At 44.2% G+C, this 16,639-nt stretch overlaps 1 protein-coding gene across 1 annotated transcript in view; it reads left to right on the top strand.

Annotated features, from left to right (window-relative positions):
- CNDP1 (carnosine dipeptidase 1 (metallopeptidase M20 family)) overlaps positions 1-15,534 on the top strand; it is a 49,544-nt gene extending 34,010 nt beyond the window's left edge. The window contains exons 7-12 of the mRNA XM_011975888.1: positions 1,312-1,396; positions 7,151-7,311; positions 8,443-8,607; positions 10,656-10,797; positions 14,060-14,207; positions 15,005-15,534. Of these exons, the coding sequence (XP_011831278.1) occupies positions 1,312-1,396; positions 7,151-7,311; positions 8,443-8,607; positions 10,656-10,797; positions 14,060-14,207; positions 15,005-15,071 (768 nt within the window). The 3' untranslated portion in view covers positions 15,072-15,534. The remainder of the gene's footprint in view (positions 1-1,311; positions 1,397-7,150; positions 7,312-8,442; positions 8,608-10,655; positions 10,798-14,059; positions 14,208-15,004) is intronic.
- The last annotated feature ends 1,105 nt before the right edge of the window (positions 15,535-16,639 follow it).

Here is a 16,639-nt window from a genome sequence, read left to right as displayed (position 1 = left end):
CAAACAAAGTAACATTTACCATCAAGAGAGAAGGAGCTGGGCACAGTGGCTCACGCTTGTAATCCTAGCACTTTGCGAGGCTGAGGAAGGTGGATTATCTGAGGTCAGCAGTTCAAGACTGCCCAACATGGTGAAACCCTGTCTCTACTAAAAAATTACAAAAAAATTAACTGGGCATGGTGGCATGCACCTGTAGTCCCACCTACTTGGGAGGCTAAGGCAGAAGAATCACTTGAAGCTGGGAGGTGGAGGTTGCAGTGGGCTGAGATCATGTCACTGCACTCCTGCCTGGGTCACAGAACAAGATTCTGTCTCAAAAATACTAATAATAATAAAAATAAAATAATAATAATGAATAATTTAAAAAAAGAAAAGAAAAGAAAAGGGATAGGAAAACAGGTTAATGAACCAGTCCGGGGAGTGTGACATAGACAAAAACAAATCCTGACCTGGCTCGGGTGGTCCAGTGGTCTTGTAAGGAACAGCCTTTGATTTGGGTAGAGCCTTTGGTGGCAGATGCTGGGTTCTTAGCACAAGTGACAGCAGGACCGTGTCTGTTAAGTTTTGAACTGCTGACGTCCTGGTTGTTTTATGACTGCCAAGTCCCCTGATGAGAACCAATAGTGGAAGAGCGTGTTTGGTTATATCCTTATCCAGCTGGATGCAGTCTTTATTGATCAGGCAGAACACCTAGTCCCTGTTGGCAAAGTGCCTTAGGAAATGTAAGATGGAGTCTTTTTCTAAGACAGAGTCACTCTTATGTCAAGGGTGCTGTATACATAAATGCTATCCTGTGAGCTCTTGAAGCTCATGTAGAGGAAAGATGAGCCAAGTATTAAGCTTTAGAGGTGGGAGGAAGAAAAGATGTTATTACAGGAGATATTAATAGAATTGTCCTGCAGGCAAGAAAAGAAGAAAGAGAAGAAAGCTTCTCAGAAACCAAGGGAAGAGAATTTTTCCAGAAAGAGGAATGATCAACAATATTGGATGAAACCAAAAGGAAGACAGCTGTGTAAACGTCAATCATTTGGCCAAGGAGAGCCTCATGATCTTGGCTAGAATAAAGTTGGTGGAAAAGCTGGGGAATGAGTCAGCTTCAGGGTATTCTGGAGATGGTGGGAATGAAGCAATGGACAGCGGGTAGGAACTCCAGTCCCCATGACTGAGAAACATGGAAAGTGAAGTCAGGTCTGGAGGTGGACTACCTGAGTTCTGAGGGATACATGCAGATATGTATTTCACCACATGAAATGCTTCCACTAAAGCAACCAAGGCAGGAAGTATATCTCTTGCCTTTTATCTACTCTACAGGTGAAATGCAGAGACCAGGATTTTCACTCGGGAACCTTTGGTGGCATCCTTCATGAACCAATGGCTGATCTGGTTGCTCTTCTCGGTAACGCCTTATTTTGTTTCACTTTTTAAGCATCAGGAATCAACTAAAAGACAGTTCTACTTGATTCTATGTGCCTCTGCTTGCTTTCTGAACCAGCTCTGAACAAGGGTGTAGATGCTCAGATTTTCCTCCCCTTGGCTAACTGTTCCCTCCTCTTTTAAGTAAGTCTGCAAAACTCTTCTTCAGTTCCTCCGTTTTCTTTTATTGGACATTGTGACACATCCAGCTATACTCAAGGACAAGAGGGCAGAGACTCAAAGGATACAAAAGACTGAGAGGCCACCCTGACTCCCTTACTGCTGCTCCTAGAATGCCGGGCCGGGCGGGGTGTGGTATTCCCAAGCCAGTTGAACCACAAGTTCAACTTCGATAGACCTGGCATGACTTTTTGACTGAAGATAAATCAACAAAGGGATGATCAAAAGGAAAAGGAACTAAGCGACACACCAGATGAGGCCCTTCCCCCACTTTCTCAAGAGCATCTCGTTTTTCATGACAGACTGGCCCTTCCGCAGACCAGCCCACACCTTGTAGCATGTGGGTTCTGCGTGTGGATGACCAGGTGTGTCCTCGCTCTGCCACAGACCACCTGCGTGACCTTGGCGAGTTACTTGAGTTCTCTAGTCTTCGGTTTCTCATTTGTAAAGGGGCACAATCTTCTATTTACCTAGTATTGCTTTTGGGATGCAAAAAGGTGATGTGTGCAGAGCACTTGTCATGGTGGCTGGAATGCAGCATGTCCTTCAGTGAGTAATGGCCTGCCCTGGCCTGACTCCAGAAATGGTGTCAAATACGTCAGCACCACTTGGCTTCATTTTCCAAGGTTGCTGTGGCCCTGAGTGGCACAGCAACGCTGACGAGTTCCCCGATTGTCCTGGTGCTGTCCTTGATTTCCCATGGATTGCTGGTGTGTGCAGTAGGGAGTTGTGCGTTTTTCTCGGGGAGCCTGTTTGCCCAGGCTCAATTCACCTACAGCTCTTCTAGGCATCAGGGCTGCCCATGGTGGGTTCCCAGGGAAGCTAAGGAAGTTTAAACTCCAGGGGCCTCACTTACGGAGCTCCTTCCACAGTCCTGGCAGGGACACTCATCATTTTATATTCATAATTCGGTGTCCTTTTAAAAAAGAGGTTCACACATTACCTATGCTTTAGACTCTGCAAAACCTCGCTGTGCTCCACTTGACATGTATAGCTCCTTTATGCAAATTTCACAACATGGCCAGGCATGGTGGCTCATGCCTGCAATCCCAGCACTTTGGGAGGCCGAGGTGGGTGGATTGCTTGAACTCAGGACTTCAAGACCAGCCTGGGCAACATGGTGAAACCCTGTCTGTACAAAAAATACAAAAATTAGCCAGGCATGATGGTGTAGGCCTGTAGTCCCAGCTACTTAAGGGACTGAGGCAGGAAGATTGCTTGAGCCCAGGAGGTGGAGGCTGCAGTGAGCTGAGATAATCATGCCACTGTACTGCAGCCTGGGTGACAGAACGAGACCCTTTATCAAAAAAAGAAAGAAATAGAAAAAGAAAAAGAAAAAAAAAAAGTTTAATAATGTGCCCCTTTTGAGCAGACAAATTGCCAGAAAGCATTTACTCCCTTGGCCTCAGTAGTCCAGGCCATGGTACAATCAGCCCAGATGGCCCAGGTGTTGGGAGAATCTTCTTAAGGTCTTCAGCATCAGTTTTAGTTGCACAGCTTTCTCTTTCATTCTCCCAAAGTGAATAATGAAATTTACCTATATTTCTACCATCTATCTAGCTATCCATCCATCTGTCTATTATCTATCAATCTATCATCTTTCTATCCATCCATCCAACTATCCATCCATCCATCCATCCATCCATTATCTATCCATCTATCATCTTTCTATCCATCTGTCCATCCATTATCTATCTATCCATCTACCTATCATCTATCTGTCCATCCACCCAACTATCTATCTATCCATCCATCCATTTATTATCTATCCATCTATCATTTTTCTATCCATCCATCCATCCATTCATCCATTTATCCATCTATCATCTTTCTGTCCATCCATCTATCTATCCATCCATCCATCTATTATCTATGTATCTATCCATCCATCCATCTATCCATTCATCCATTATCTATCATCTATCCATCCATCCATCCATTCATCCATCCATCCAACTATCTATCTATCTATCTATCTATCTATCTATCTATCTATCTATCATCTATTTATCTATCATCTATCTATCTATCTATCTATCTATCTATCTATCTATCTATCTATCATCTATCTATCTATCTATCATCTATCTATCTATTCTTCTATGGCCTTCTAGTTTTCCTGAAATATAGCTCTTGGATGATATTTCCCATGCTTGACAATTCAGACAGAATACACCCAGCCATTTTCCTTTAAAGAGTTTAAATGGTTTCCAGAAGAATCAGATAGTATGCAACTTACGATTTTGGGGAGTGGAGGTTAATTTCTGTTTTACCAGAATGAATGTTTTCTTCCCTAGGAACTGCATCTGAAATCTTTAGCAGCATATTTTGCTTTTCCCACAAGCATGACTGCTGCATGGCGTTCGTCAGGCTGTGTGGCTTCAGCCAGGCATAGGATTCCATTCAGCCCCAAAAATGCACATTGCTCTGCTAAGGAAGAGTCGGCTCAGGGTCATGAATGAAATTAAAAACGTGATTTGACTTTCTTTAGTTTTTGATACAAATCAAATAATCAATCTACAGCACAGTAATTTCTGGATTGTGTCCTCTATGTGGTTTTCATATGTTTTGCACAAAAACATAAGGACATAGTGTTGAGCTTTAGTGTTTATCAGATGACAAGCAGGAATTTTGCTTGCTGACAGGCTGGGCTGTAGTGGAGATGCCCGGACTCCCAGGGCCCCCTGATGTCAAGTGAGAGTCGGCTCTGCTCTGTCCGCTCCTGCAGGCTGACAATCAGCCATACACACTAGTCAGGATGTGGGAATCCATGGGCAGCCCTTGCCTCATGCAAGCCTCCTAACCTCTCTGTCTGTGCTGTGATCATGAACAGACAATAAACACTAGTGCGTGATAACCTCCACTAGGGTACAAAGCAAAACCAAGTTAGTTCCCTGTCTGAAAAGGGGCTTAGTGTGCAGGGGACGCAGAAGCTGCTAAGAGGAGACTTGTGTTTACAAATGGAACTCTAACCTTCTGTGGTTTCCCTTTGCAGACACTTTCCTACTCTTTGCATTTCCCTAAAAGCCATAAAACAGAAAAGGCCATTGCACCAAGGGCATTTTTATAAGCACCAAATGATGTTATTTAAAATGTTCAAATCCAAGATGGCTGCTGGGTGGGCATGCAGGATTCTGTTTCCTGTGGGCAGTTTTCAAAGACACTTTCTGCCTCCCCTGCACTTGCCAAGACGGCTGTGGTAACTGCAGAAATGACATCACGTCATGATTGCAAGAGGAAAATGAACAGGATGGGAGGGAACACGCTCTTAAGCATAGTATTTTCATTCAAATGCTTTCAATATTAAAGAACTAGGGCAAAGAAATATGGAAAATGGGATCTGTGAAGCAGCATTATTTCTGAGTAGCACAGATATCAATGGCTCCCCTTTCCCTGTGATGGTGTTTCAGGCAGGGCTGAAGTGACTGAGCCGCACTCCACAGCTCTCTAATCAGAATTCTCTGCAAGCAAATTAAAAGGGAAAGGAAGGCCATGTACAGTGGCCATGATCATGCCACTGCACTCCAGCCTGGGTAGCAGAGCAAGCTCTGTCTCAAAAAAAGGAAAGAAAGAAAGAGAGAAAGAAAAGGAAGAAAGGAAGGAAAAGAAGGGAAGGAAAGGGAAGGAGGGAGGGAGGGAGGGAAGGAACAAAGAAAGGAAAGAAGGAAGGAAGGAAAAGGAAAGGAAGGAAAGAAGGAAGGAAGGAAAAGGAAAGGAAAGAAGGAAGGAAGGAAGAAGAAAGAAAGAAAGAAAGAAAAAAGAAAGAAAAAAAGAAGAGAAAGGAAGAAGGAAGGAACTGCTAAGAGGATGCTTGTGTTTACACAAGGAAGGAAGAAAGAAAGAGAAAGAAAGAGAAGGAAGGAAGAAAGGAAGGAAGGAAGGAAAGAAAAAGTAAATAGGAAATCCTCTTACTCTTCCTTCTCCCAGTCCAGCAGTAGGGAAGGCTGCTTGTATGCTAAGAGAATAAAGTTGCAATTTAAAATGATGCCAAGAACAGAGGCTTGGATTGTTTTACTAGTGAGGTACAGGCGTGCTTAGAAAGCACGACTCTGCAGCTCTGTCCTTACACAGAAGACTGTCAGCAGAAGTTTAGGGACATACCCTCAAGGGAAGATCTCATGATTGCATTATCAGTGGGGACTCACTGAGCTGCCCTGGAGATGTTTTTGTGTCATTTATATCGGTCTACTTTCTGGCTGCATTTTGCCTTTGATAAGCACTTTCTCCAGAGAGTGGGCAGCATTTACTGAACTTCAACATCTGCTGCTCTTCTGGGTATTTAGTGATGGTTTTTTCCACTTGTATTGATCCCTAAACTGTTTCATGAAGAGCACACTAGTGTATATAGAGGATTTTGTGGTCATGATGGTATCTCATAGAGTAGACCTGAAGGGTATAAAGCTTTTAATTAAAAATGAGTGTTTATTATAATATTTTGTGTGTGTGTGTGTGTGCATGCGTGTAGGGGAAGAGAAGTTGAGAAGAGATGACAACAATTTTTGGTTTCTCAGGTATGTCTGTACGTAGGTGTGTATACGTGTGTGTGTGTGTGTGTGTGTGTGTGTTTTGAGATGGCGTCTCACTCTGTCACCCAGGTGGGAGTGCAGTGGTGTGATCTGGGCTTACTGCAACCTCCGCCTCCTGGGTTCAAGTGATTCTCCTGCCTTAGCCTCCCCAGTAGTTGGGACTACAGGTGCGTGCCACAATGCCCTGCTAATATTTTGTATTTTTAGTAGAAACAGGGTTTCACCATGTTAGCCAGAATGGTTTTGATCTCCTGATCTTGTGATCTGCCCGCCTCGGGCTCCCAAAGTGCTGGGATTACAGGTGTGAGCCACCGCTCCCAGCCATATAATTTCTTTTTTGAGATAGGGTCTGACTTTATCTCCCAGGTTGGAGTGCAGTGATGTGATCATTACTCACTGCACCCTCAACTTCCTGGGCTCAAGTGATCCTCCCACCTTAGCTTCCCAAGTAGCTGGGACCACAGGCATGTGCCACCATGCCCCACTAGTTTTTGTATTTTTTGCAGAGACGGGGTCTCGCCATGTTGCCCAGGCTGGTTGGGAACTCCTGGGCTCAAGCAATCCACTTGCTTTGACCTTCCAAAGTGCTGGGAGTACAGATGTGAGCCACCGCACCCAGCGTGTATTTTAAATGTTTTATAGTGAACACGTATTACTTTTTAAATCAGCATAAGGTAAAACTAAAAAACAAACTTTGTTTATATTTAAAAGGCATAGCTGAGAACGTGAACATGATGGAGATAACTCGCTCCAAACTCACTGGTTGTGGGCCCAGGTGTTTTCAGCCTCACCTTTGACAAGGTGAACACTAAAGCAGGGCTGATTCCAGCTGCGTGAACCTGGTGACCAGCTCCTTTCTCTGACAGTCACTTCTTGGATGGAGTTGCTGCCAATGGCTTTGGCCATGGTGACCCAGAGAGTCATGAGGCCTGCTGCAGCCCTGAAGAGTCCTCCCACAGTCTGTGGCTCCAGGACCACAGCATGGGCACACTCCTTTCTACCTGGCTTTGTTTGCTGTGTGTGTTTTGTAGGTAGCCTGGTAGACTCATCGGGTCATATCCTGGTCCCTGGAATCTATGATGAAGTGGCTCCTCTTACAGAAGAGGAAATAAATACATACAAAGCCATCCATCTAGACCTGGAAGAATACCGGAATAGCAGCCGGGTTGAGAAATTTCTGTTCGATACTAAGGTATGACCACAGACTGATGGATAAGCTGGAAGAGGCATGAGGGTAGTAGATCATATTTGCCCGCTGTCTAAATCATTGTCTGGTGCTAATCTGCATATCTTAGAATCCAAAGCAGATGTGAATTCCTAGGCAGATTTTTGATGTCCACGGCCACTTCTCTGTGGGCTGGATCAACCAGTCCTTTTTCACTGGTGTCTAATGGGCACTGGCTTCTGGCATTTAACTACAAGCAGTTACCCATTTCCCAGCCATGTTTTCCAAAGCTGTTTATTAACCTAAATCCCACGCCAGCCTTCAGCCGGTGAGCTGGACTTCTTACCTTTTCAAAGACGAAGAAAAGTCTGAGATGATTCCAGCTCCAAGACCTGTAACTGTTCATTCTTCCAGACAAAACCAAGAGCCTTAGGGTCTAATCTGTAAGTGAATACATCACTGCCTCAGTGGACTAAGTAAACACAAAGTCGAAAACATTCCTTACTGGCAAATTTAGAATTGTTTTGCTTTTCTCCTCCTTCTCTTTCTGGGCAGCATGCTTGCCTGACAAGGTGTTCGGTAGCAAAGCTGGTTCCTGGGGAAGGGGCCAAGAAGGGGAAAAGCAAGCTGAAAAGAAGCAGTAGAGTGAATTATTATGAAGCAGGTGTCTTCCTGCAGACCAGCTCGAGGATGGCCAGAAGGAGAAAGAAAACTGGCTCAAACATATGGACAGTTCTTTGATGTCTTTTGAATAAGAAAATGCTTTCATTACATAAGTTATTATTGTGATGATTGAAGTTAGAAATTTATAATTGAACCCACATTTCTGAAGGGGCCCGTCTGTCTATGGCCATTCCATCCTGAACGTGCCCGATCTCGTCTGAAAGGACCCCTTTGCCATTTGTTCACTGAAAACTGCAAATCTTGGGCAAAGAGGGGCACTCATCAGTGGGGAGCATCTTGGGTAGGCGAAGGCATCTGAAGACAGCAGAGAGTTTGTGTCCTGAGGGAAAAGTCCTTGCGTCAGACACAGCTGAGTAAGGTGACAGTTAATGTGTCCTGAATGGTGTCTCAGAGAGACAGACAGTGGTAACACAAGCAACCCAGCTCCACTGGGGTCTAATTAAGCATCCTTTGGATAATTTTATTTTAATATAGGAGGAGATTCTAATGCACCTCTGGAGGTACCCGTCTCTTTCTATTCATGGGATCGAGGGCGCGTTTGATGAGCCTGGAGCTAAAACAGTCATACCTGGCCAAGTTATAGGAAAATTTTCCATCCGGCTAGTCCCTCACATGAATGTGTCTGTGGTGGAAAAACAGGTAACAAATGCTTATTGTCATTCTGCGTAGTAACATGGTTTCTTAATCCTGCATGTCACTGCTTAGTGAGCAGTGAGGTTGCTACCATTGGAGTATCATTTTTTTCCTAATACAAGAGGAGTGGAACAAACGTCAAGAAACCAATATTGCCTAGTGCAGTGACTTGTGCCTGTAATCCTGGCCAAGGGATTTGAGAGGCCAAGGCTAGAGGATCCCTTGAGCCCAGGAATTCAAGGCTGCAGTGAGCTATGATTGCACCATTGCACTCCAGCCTGGGTGACAGAGCGAGACACTGTCTCTTAAAAAAAACAAACAAAAAGAACCCAATCTTTTTCAAGTATATGCAACTACAGCAGTCAGGTAAATAACCATTTGAAGCTAGAATGCTAGGAAAATTTGAAAGTTAGATGGTAGATATAAAAGCAAGATTGGTTTACACATAGATGGAGTAGGGACCTGCCTATGCTTGGACAGAAGCAGAAGGTCTCAGGCTTCAGTCATTAGATCTTCATGATGTCTGAAATTAACACTTTGGAAGCAGCCATTTTAAGGAAAATGTTTTCTGGAAGGAGTTACGTGTCCAAATTACCAACCAATCATCAATTTGCCTCAAGTTAGTTTAACAGAAAGTAGACTCTTGAATGAATGAACTGAAGAAATACTTCATCCCAACCGTCAGTCTTTCTCCATTCCATTATCCCTCTTTATTGTCTTGTTAGCACTAATTACATTCTAAAATAGTCTCTCTTCCTCCCTCCCTGCCTCCTCCCCTCCTCCCTTCCCTCCCTCCCTCCTTCCTTCCTTCCCTGCCTCTCTCCTGCCCTCTCTCCTTCCTCCCTTTTCCCTTCCCTTCCCTCTCCTCCCCTTTCCTTTTTCTTCCCTCCTGTTCCTTGCTCCTGCCCTCCTTCCATCCTTCCTTCTCCTTTCCCCAATCCCCTTCCCTCTCCATCCCCTCCCCCTCCCTTCCCTTTCCTTTTCTCTTTCCCTCCTTCCTCCTTTCCCTTCCTTCTTTTTGGAGGTCTACCCCTTTTTCTCGTGACATATAAACTCCATGAGGGCAGGGCCTTCCTTGTCTTGTTCACAGCTGTATCCGCAGCGCCTAGAACAGTCTCTGGGACATGACACATGTTCTGTAAATGTGTGTTGAGGTAATTAATGGAAGAAGTTTGAGTATGGCACCTTCCCGGGAGGCTCTCCACAGTAACAATGAGAAAAGAGCAGGAGGGGAGAGAATGAGGCGGAAATGAGCCTCCTCCATAGTTGAGCCCGGAGTTGCTCCCACGTCTTGGAAATTTCCAAATGCTTAATGCTCCCAAATCACTCAGAGGGTACTGAGGAGTCCTAAAAGAGGACGATTCAAAAGAGAAGTCCTGGTCGGGCGCGGTGGCTCACGCCTGTAATCCCAGCACTTTGGGAGGCCGAGGCGGGCGGATCACAAGGTCAGGAGATCGAGACCATGGTGAAACCCCGTCTCTACTAAAAATACAAAAAATGAGCCGGGCGCAGTGGCGGGCGCCTGTAGTTCCAGCTACTCGGGAGGCTGAGGCAGGAGAGTGGCGGGAACCCAGGAGGCGGAGCTTGCAGTGAGCCAGGATCACGCCACTGCACTCCAGCTTGGGTGACAGAGCGAGACTCCGTCTCAAAAAAAAAAGAAAAAAAAAAAAAAAAAAAAAAAAAAAGAGAAGTCCTGCTGTGTTAGGTTTCATCACTTTCAACAGGCAATGCTCCAGCACCTCCGTGTGTGAGATGCTGTGGTTGGAAGGGGGTGGGCTGGGGCCAGGATTGCGGGGAGGAGGATAGAGGAGAATCTCCCTCTGGGTGCAGCCCAGGGTTTCCTGCTCTCAGCACTGAAGAAGGATCTCACTCTCGCCCCTTGGCAGAGCGAAGGAAAAATCATAACACTTGCACGTGTCAGGATAGGGCCTTCGGTTTCCTGATGGAAGAGACTATATTAATTGTATTAATCAGTTTCTTGATGGAAGACTATATTAACTGTGTGAGAGAATAACTTGACACTTTCTCTTATTATTGAAAACGTCACCTTTTAGGTGACACGGCATCTTGAAGATGTGTTCTCCAAAAGAAATAGTTCCAACAAGATGGTTGTTTCCATGACTCTAGGACTACACCCATGGATCGCAAATATTAACGACACCCAGTATCTTGCAGCAAAAAGAGCCATCAGAACAGGTGGGACCTTAAGATCTTCTGACTGGCCAATCTGCACTGGGACTCAGGGGTGGTACCTGTGGGACCGTGGGTAAAGCAGACACTTTTAAAACTCAGAAATCAACTCTCCTTTTAATATAGAGGACATTGTTCAATGCATGTCATGTGCAGGGCACGCTATACACGCCATCTCAAGTCATCCTCCCAGTGGCCTTCCCCATCTAACAGAGGAATAAATGCAGGTTTACAGACATGAAGTATTTTGCCAAAGGGTGCCCAGCTCACAAGTGGCAAAACCTGTGCTCAAATTGAAGTCTGGAGACCTGAATTTTGGGGAAAATGATGCACTAGAAAACCTTCAAACCCCCTGATACAAAACTCATAGAAATGTTGGCCAACATGTAAAAACATCCTTTCAAAACACAGATTAGGCCAGGTGTGATGGCTCAACCTTATAATCCCAGCAGTTTTGAGGCAGGAGGATCACTTGAGCTCAGGAGTTCGAGACCAGCCTGGGCAATATGGTGAGACCCCCCCATCTCTACAAAAAATATAAAAATTAGCTGGGCGTGGTGGCATGCGCCTGTAGTGCCAGCTACTCAGGAGGCTGAGGCAGAAGGATGGCTTGAGCCCAGGAGGTTGAGGCTGCAGCAAACTGTGATCATGCCACTGCACTCCAGCCTAGGGGACAGAGTGAGACCCTGTCTCAAAAACGAAAAACAAAAAAACACAGCTTAGCTTGTATGACATCAGAGGGAATCCTTTAGGATTGAAAATGAAGAAGCTAAACTCTAGGGGAGTGAATAAGCAGACCCTGGGCTGGCCTGCAGGGATCTGCTCTTCCTGGTCACAAAGAGACTGGAACTTTAATGGCCTTGGGCCAGAGTGAGGCAGGAAGTTGAAAAGGAGACCCACTATACGCAGGCAGGGCATCCCCGGAAAGCCACACCTATCCTGCGTGTGTAAGCTTGACTGCCTTTGCGTGGACGTTGGATGGACACAAGATCTTCCCTGAGAATTTTTAACCATGGACCCTTGCTCCTGTGAGTTTGGGTGTTTAATTTTTAGCTAGTGCATGGTCTGGTTATCGCTAGTGCCATGGCTGGACTGCCTGCTGATGCAAGCACGGCATTACCCAGGAGGACACAGCCCCAGGCAGGCCAAGGAGATTCCACAGGAGCTTCCTGGAGATGAGCTTGCTGTATACAATTGCAAAACACACGAGAAACCCAATTCCAGTGTGTCTGACCCTAAAGCCGGTGGTCTCTTCACAATGCCACATCGCTTCCCCAGAAGGCAGCACAGCTCTATTTCGAACTTCTTTGGTGGGGCCTGTTTTAATTCCATGCATTTCAAGGTCCTGGGTAGAGCCATGTGCTGGGCTGAGCAGAGGGCGTGTACTTGGGTGCTGGTTGTGCATCAGGGAGCAGGGACACCCAGTCTCTTTGGCTTCTGCACCAGGAGGGGGACCCTGCCAACAATAGCAGAATGGGGGCTCTTCCCAAAGCAGGGAGTTCTAGGTCTCTCCAAAAGCTAGGTGGAAAAGCAGTGGCATGCATTTTGGTAGACCTATGGCATCCTATTACAGATGATACCTGAGGCCACATTGGCTAATGGTGGCAAAGCCGGAAAGGGAAGCCTAGATCTCCTTGAAGCACTAACTCTCTCTCTTGGGCTTATCAGTACAAGGGACACAGACACGGAAAACTAGAGAACAAGTCCAAGACAGGGAGCCATGCTTCTTTCCGTCACCATTCCTGCTGCTCCCAACCTTAGCAGGTATTTTGCCAGTAAACTTTAGGATTGAAGAAATGTAATGGCAGCTGAAGAGAGGTGTGTGTTTGAAATACCCCAGTTGACAACAATAAATAAATCTGAAATAGCCTTTCAGGAATGTATAAGACACCTTTCGGTCTGTTTGTGTGCTAAACTGGTTCTACTAACAAGATACATTACTTCGATTCACATCCACATCTTGCTGTGTGAGTAAAGAAGAGGTGACATGTTCTCTCTGGTTTCTTTGTTTCATTTTTCATCCCACTGCATCACTGGCAGCATGTCCTCTAAGCTAGAAGGTTTGAAATAATCTCTTTCTAAAACCTAGGATAGCAGTTAAAACTATTTTGTGCAATACTTTGAAAATTGCCAGAAACATTGTGATATTTGAGTGATAGTACAGCTATTGGCATATCTGTCACCAAAAAATCCAAATAAGTCTCACTTCCATAATATTTAATTCATGAAGAAACAATTAAGGTAGGCACATTGTCTTGTGTTGTGCCAAACACACATGACCTCTTGCAATCACAAGATAACATCAGACAAACCCAGAATGAGGGATATTTTACAAAACTACCAACTGATAAGCTTCAAGATGGTCAAGGTCATGAAAGACAAGGAAATAGTGAGAAACGTCCACAGCATACAAGAAACTAAGAAGCAATAATAAAAAAGCAGTGTGGATTCTGGATCAGATCCTGGAATGGAAAAAGGGAAAGACTGGTGAAATCGAAAGTCTGGAGTGGAGTTAACAACATTGAACCATTGTCAATTTCCTTGTTTTGATCATTTTGCAATAGTTGCATAAGACGTTTACATTAGGGAAAGCAGAGTAAGAGATAGATGGGATCTCTCTCTGTACTATTTTTGCAACTTTTCTAAATGCTAAACTTTTCTAAATGCTAAACTTTTCTAAAATTAGTTCAAAATAAAATTTTTATTTACAATTTTATTTATTTATTTATTTAGAGACAGAGTCTCACTCTGTCACCCGGGCTTGAGTGCAGTTGCAAGATCTCGGCTCATTGCAACCTCCATCTCCCACGTTCAAGCGATTCTCCTGCCTCAGCCTCCCGAGTAGCTGGGATTACAGGCATGTGCCACCACGCCCGACTAATTTTTGTATTTTTAGTAAGACAGGGTTTTACCATGTTGGCCAGGCTGGTCTCAAACTCCTGACCTCAAGTGATCTGCACACCTCAGCTTCCCAAAGTGCTGGGATTACAGGCATGAGCCACCACACCTGGCTCTAAAATCTTTTTTGTAGTAGGTAATTGTGAAGAAGACATCCATAGTTTTCTTCTTGACTCTAGCGTCTATCTTAGAATATAATTGCATGATATCAAGGGGTTTCCTTACCCCAGGCACCAAATCTAATGGTAAAAAAAAAGAAAGATTAACAAGGAAAAAGAAAGAGGAAGGTAAAGGAGGCACTGCCCTTGAGGAGCTTACTGGGGGCGGTCTTGTCCTTACCCTATTCAAATGCCTTCTTTTCCTGTTTCAGTGTTTGGAACAGAACCAGATATGATCCGGGATGGATCCACCATTCCAATTGCCAAAATGTTCCAGGAGATTGTCCACAAGAGCGTGGTGCTAATTCCGCTGGGAGCTGTTGATGATGGAGAACACTCACAGAATGAGAAAATCAACAGGTCAGCTGATGCCTGTGCAATGTGCCTCTCTCTTCTTCCTTTACTGCACACACACGGGTCTACACATGGGTGACCTCCTGTTCAATTTATGCGAGAATGGAAAATTGTACAGACTGGGGGCTTAAACAACAGACATTGATTCCTCACAGTTCTGAAGCCTGGATGCCCTAGATCGGGTGCCAGCCCATTTGGTTCCTGGTGGGTGCCAGCTGTCTTCCTGGCTGTCCCTGTGCTCACATGGTGGGGTTAGGTGGCCCTGGTGTCTCGTTCTCTTTTTATAGGGGCACCAGCCCCACTGGATTAGGACCCCCATTTTGACCTCATTTAACCTTTATCATCTCCAGGTCCTGTCTCCAAATACAGACACACTAAGGGGTTAGGGCTTCAACACCGAACTTTGAGGAAACACAAATGTGAAGTGCATAGCAAAAAAGGCTATTGAGGAATGTTTGCTTTATGCACTACTGGCAGATACTACAAGATCTCCTAAGCCTCCCAGACTAGTGAGAAACAGGAAATTGTTTGACCCTGATATCCATGTCATGTTGGTGATAAGAAATCAAGGAAAACTGACTTTTAGATTTGAGTCTAGGACTGATTCTCATCTTCTTAATAATAATAATGCATTTTTCACATGGAACTTACTAAGTGCCTTTCATACTGGGATCTCAGAAGTATGTTAAATAATTTAGATGGAATTTATAACATCAAATCTTCCTGTCTAAATGACAGAATATTTTTCCTCCTTCATTTGAACGGAAATTGTAACAAAATTTCTCTGTTTTTCCTCTTCTTAGGTGGAACTACATAGAGGGAACCAAATTATTTGCTGCCTTTTTCTTAGAGATGGCCCAGCTGCATTAATCACAAGAACCTTCTAGTCTGATCTGATCCACTGACAGATTCACCTCCCCCACATCCCTAGACAGGAATGGAATCTAAATATCCAGAGAATTTGGGTCTAGTACAGTACATTTTCCCTTCCATTTAAAATGTCTTGGGATATCTGGATCAATAATAAAATATTTCAAAGGCACAGATGTTGGAAATGGTTTAAGGTCCCCCACTGCACACCTTCCTCAAGTCACAGCTACTTGCAGCAACTTGATTTCCCCAAGTTCCGTGCAATAGCCCCAGGATTGGATTCCTTCTAACATTTTAGCGTGTCTCTGACCTTGCAATTTGATTGGCATAATCACTCCGGTTTGCTTTCTAGGTCCTCAAGTGCTCATGACACATAATCATTTCATCCAATGATCGCCTTTGCTTTACCACTCTTTCCTTTTATCTTATTAATAAAAATGTTGGTCTCCACCACTGACTACAATGATTTCCCCGTGGATTCATTTTCAGAGGAGTTACTAAAGCATGGTACTATATTAACCTCTTGCCTTCCCTTCATTTATTTTTTCCCACTTCTTGAAAAGTTCTGAAGCTGAAATGATCAATATTCATACCCATATGCCATTTGGGAGTCCTTGTGCAAAGATGAGTATTTTTTTTTTCATTCCAAGCTTCTTTACCTTTTCTGAGATTGATGCCACCTTGTCAACTTCTCTGCCTCCCGTTCCTTCTTCCTGTCCCATCAGAAAAGGCCCACTCTCTCTCTATCCAACATCTGTGCACATGCTGCACCATAGCAGAATTAATCCTGATAGAATTTCTCTCACCGCATTGAAATTTTACTCAATGACAACATCTAAATTGCTCAAAGCTTTTAATAGCATCAGTTTTAGATAGAGAACTAATCAACCCTGACATCAGTAACACATGCTAAATGTAAAACCATCAGCTAATGCTGCATTCATTAATCACTTTAGTTAACCATCTTGTTTGGCTTGATTGGATTTGATGGTATAAACAACAACAACAAAAAAAGTCATTTTTCTACAGTTGAGTGTATATAAACAAATCAATATGAGTTTACGATTTAAATCACATTAATGGAGAATAATTTAGGGGCTTATTAACATTTTTTTCTATTATGACTCCAAATAAAAACGAAGCAAAACACATTTGCGTCCAACTTTTTTACATCACTCTGTTGGTTCTTGAGATGTCAGTTTAAAAACGTGCTGTTCCACCTTTAAAAGGACTGGATCAGGCAGTCAGTGATTCCGTTCACCTTGATTCTAGTCACAGAAGTGGACCCAACTGAGGGCTCAACCTAGTTGTGGGTATTTGTGAAGGATTCCAGTTAGTGTTTGCTTTGGAAGCGGGAGGCTTCAAGCCACCACATCTCCAGTTCTATAGAATATCAAGTCCTCGTTACAGAACGGTGGCAGGTGTTTGGTATTTTGTGCTATTAAGCGTAGTTTGTGCTCATCTAATTATGCAGGGTTTCGTCGTGTTTCTCGATTCTGTTGAACCTACCTGATGTATTTGGCATTGCAGCTAAGGACTAACAGTGCGAGAGATTTAGAGTCGTCATG

The sequence above is a fragment of the Mandrillus leucophaeus genome, unplaced genomic scaffold, assembly GCF_000951045.1.
Source record: "Mandrillus leucophaeus isolate KB7577 unplaced genomic scaffold, Mleu.le_1.0 Scaffold16, whole genome shotgun sequence".
Taxonomy (NCBI): Eukaryota; Metazoa; Chordata; class Mammalia; order Primates; family Cercopithecidae; genus Mandrillus; species Mandrillus leucophaeus.
This window is presented reverse-complemented; position numbering and strand designations above follow the sequence as displayed.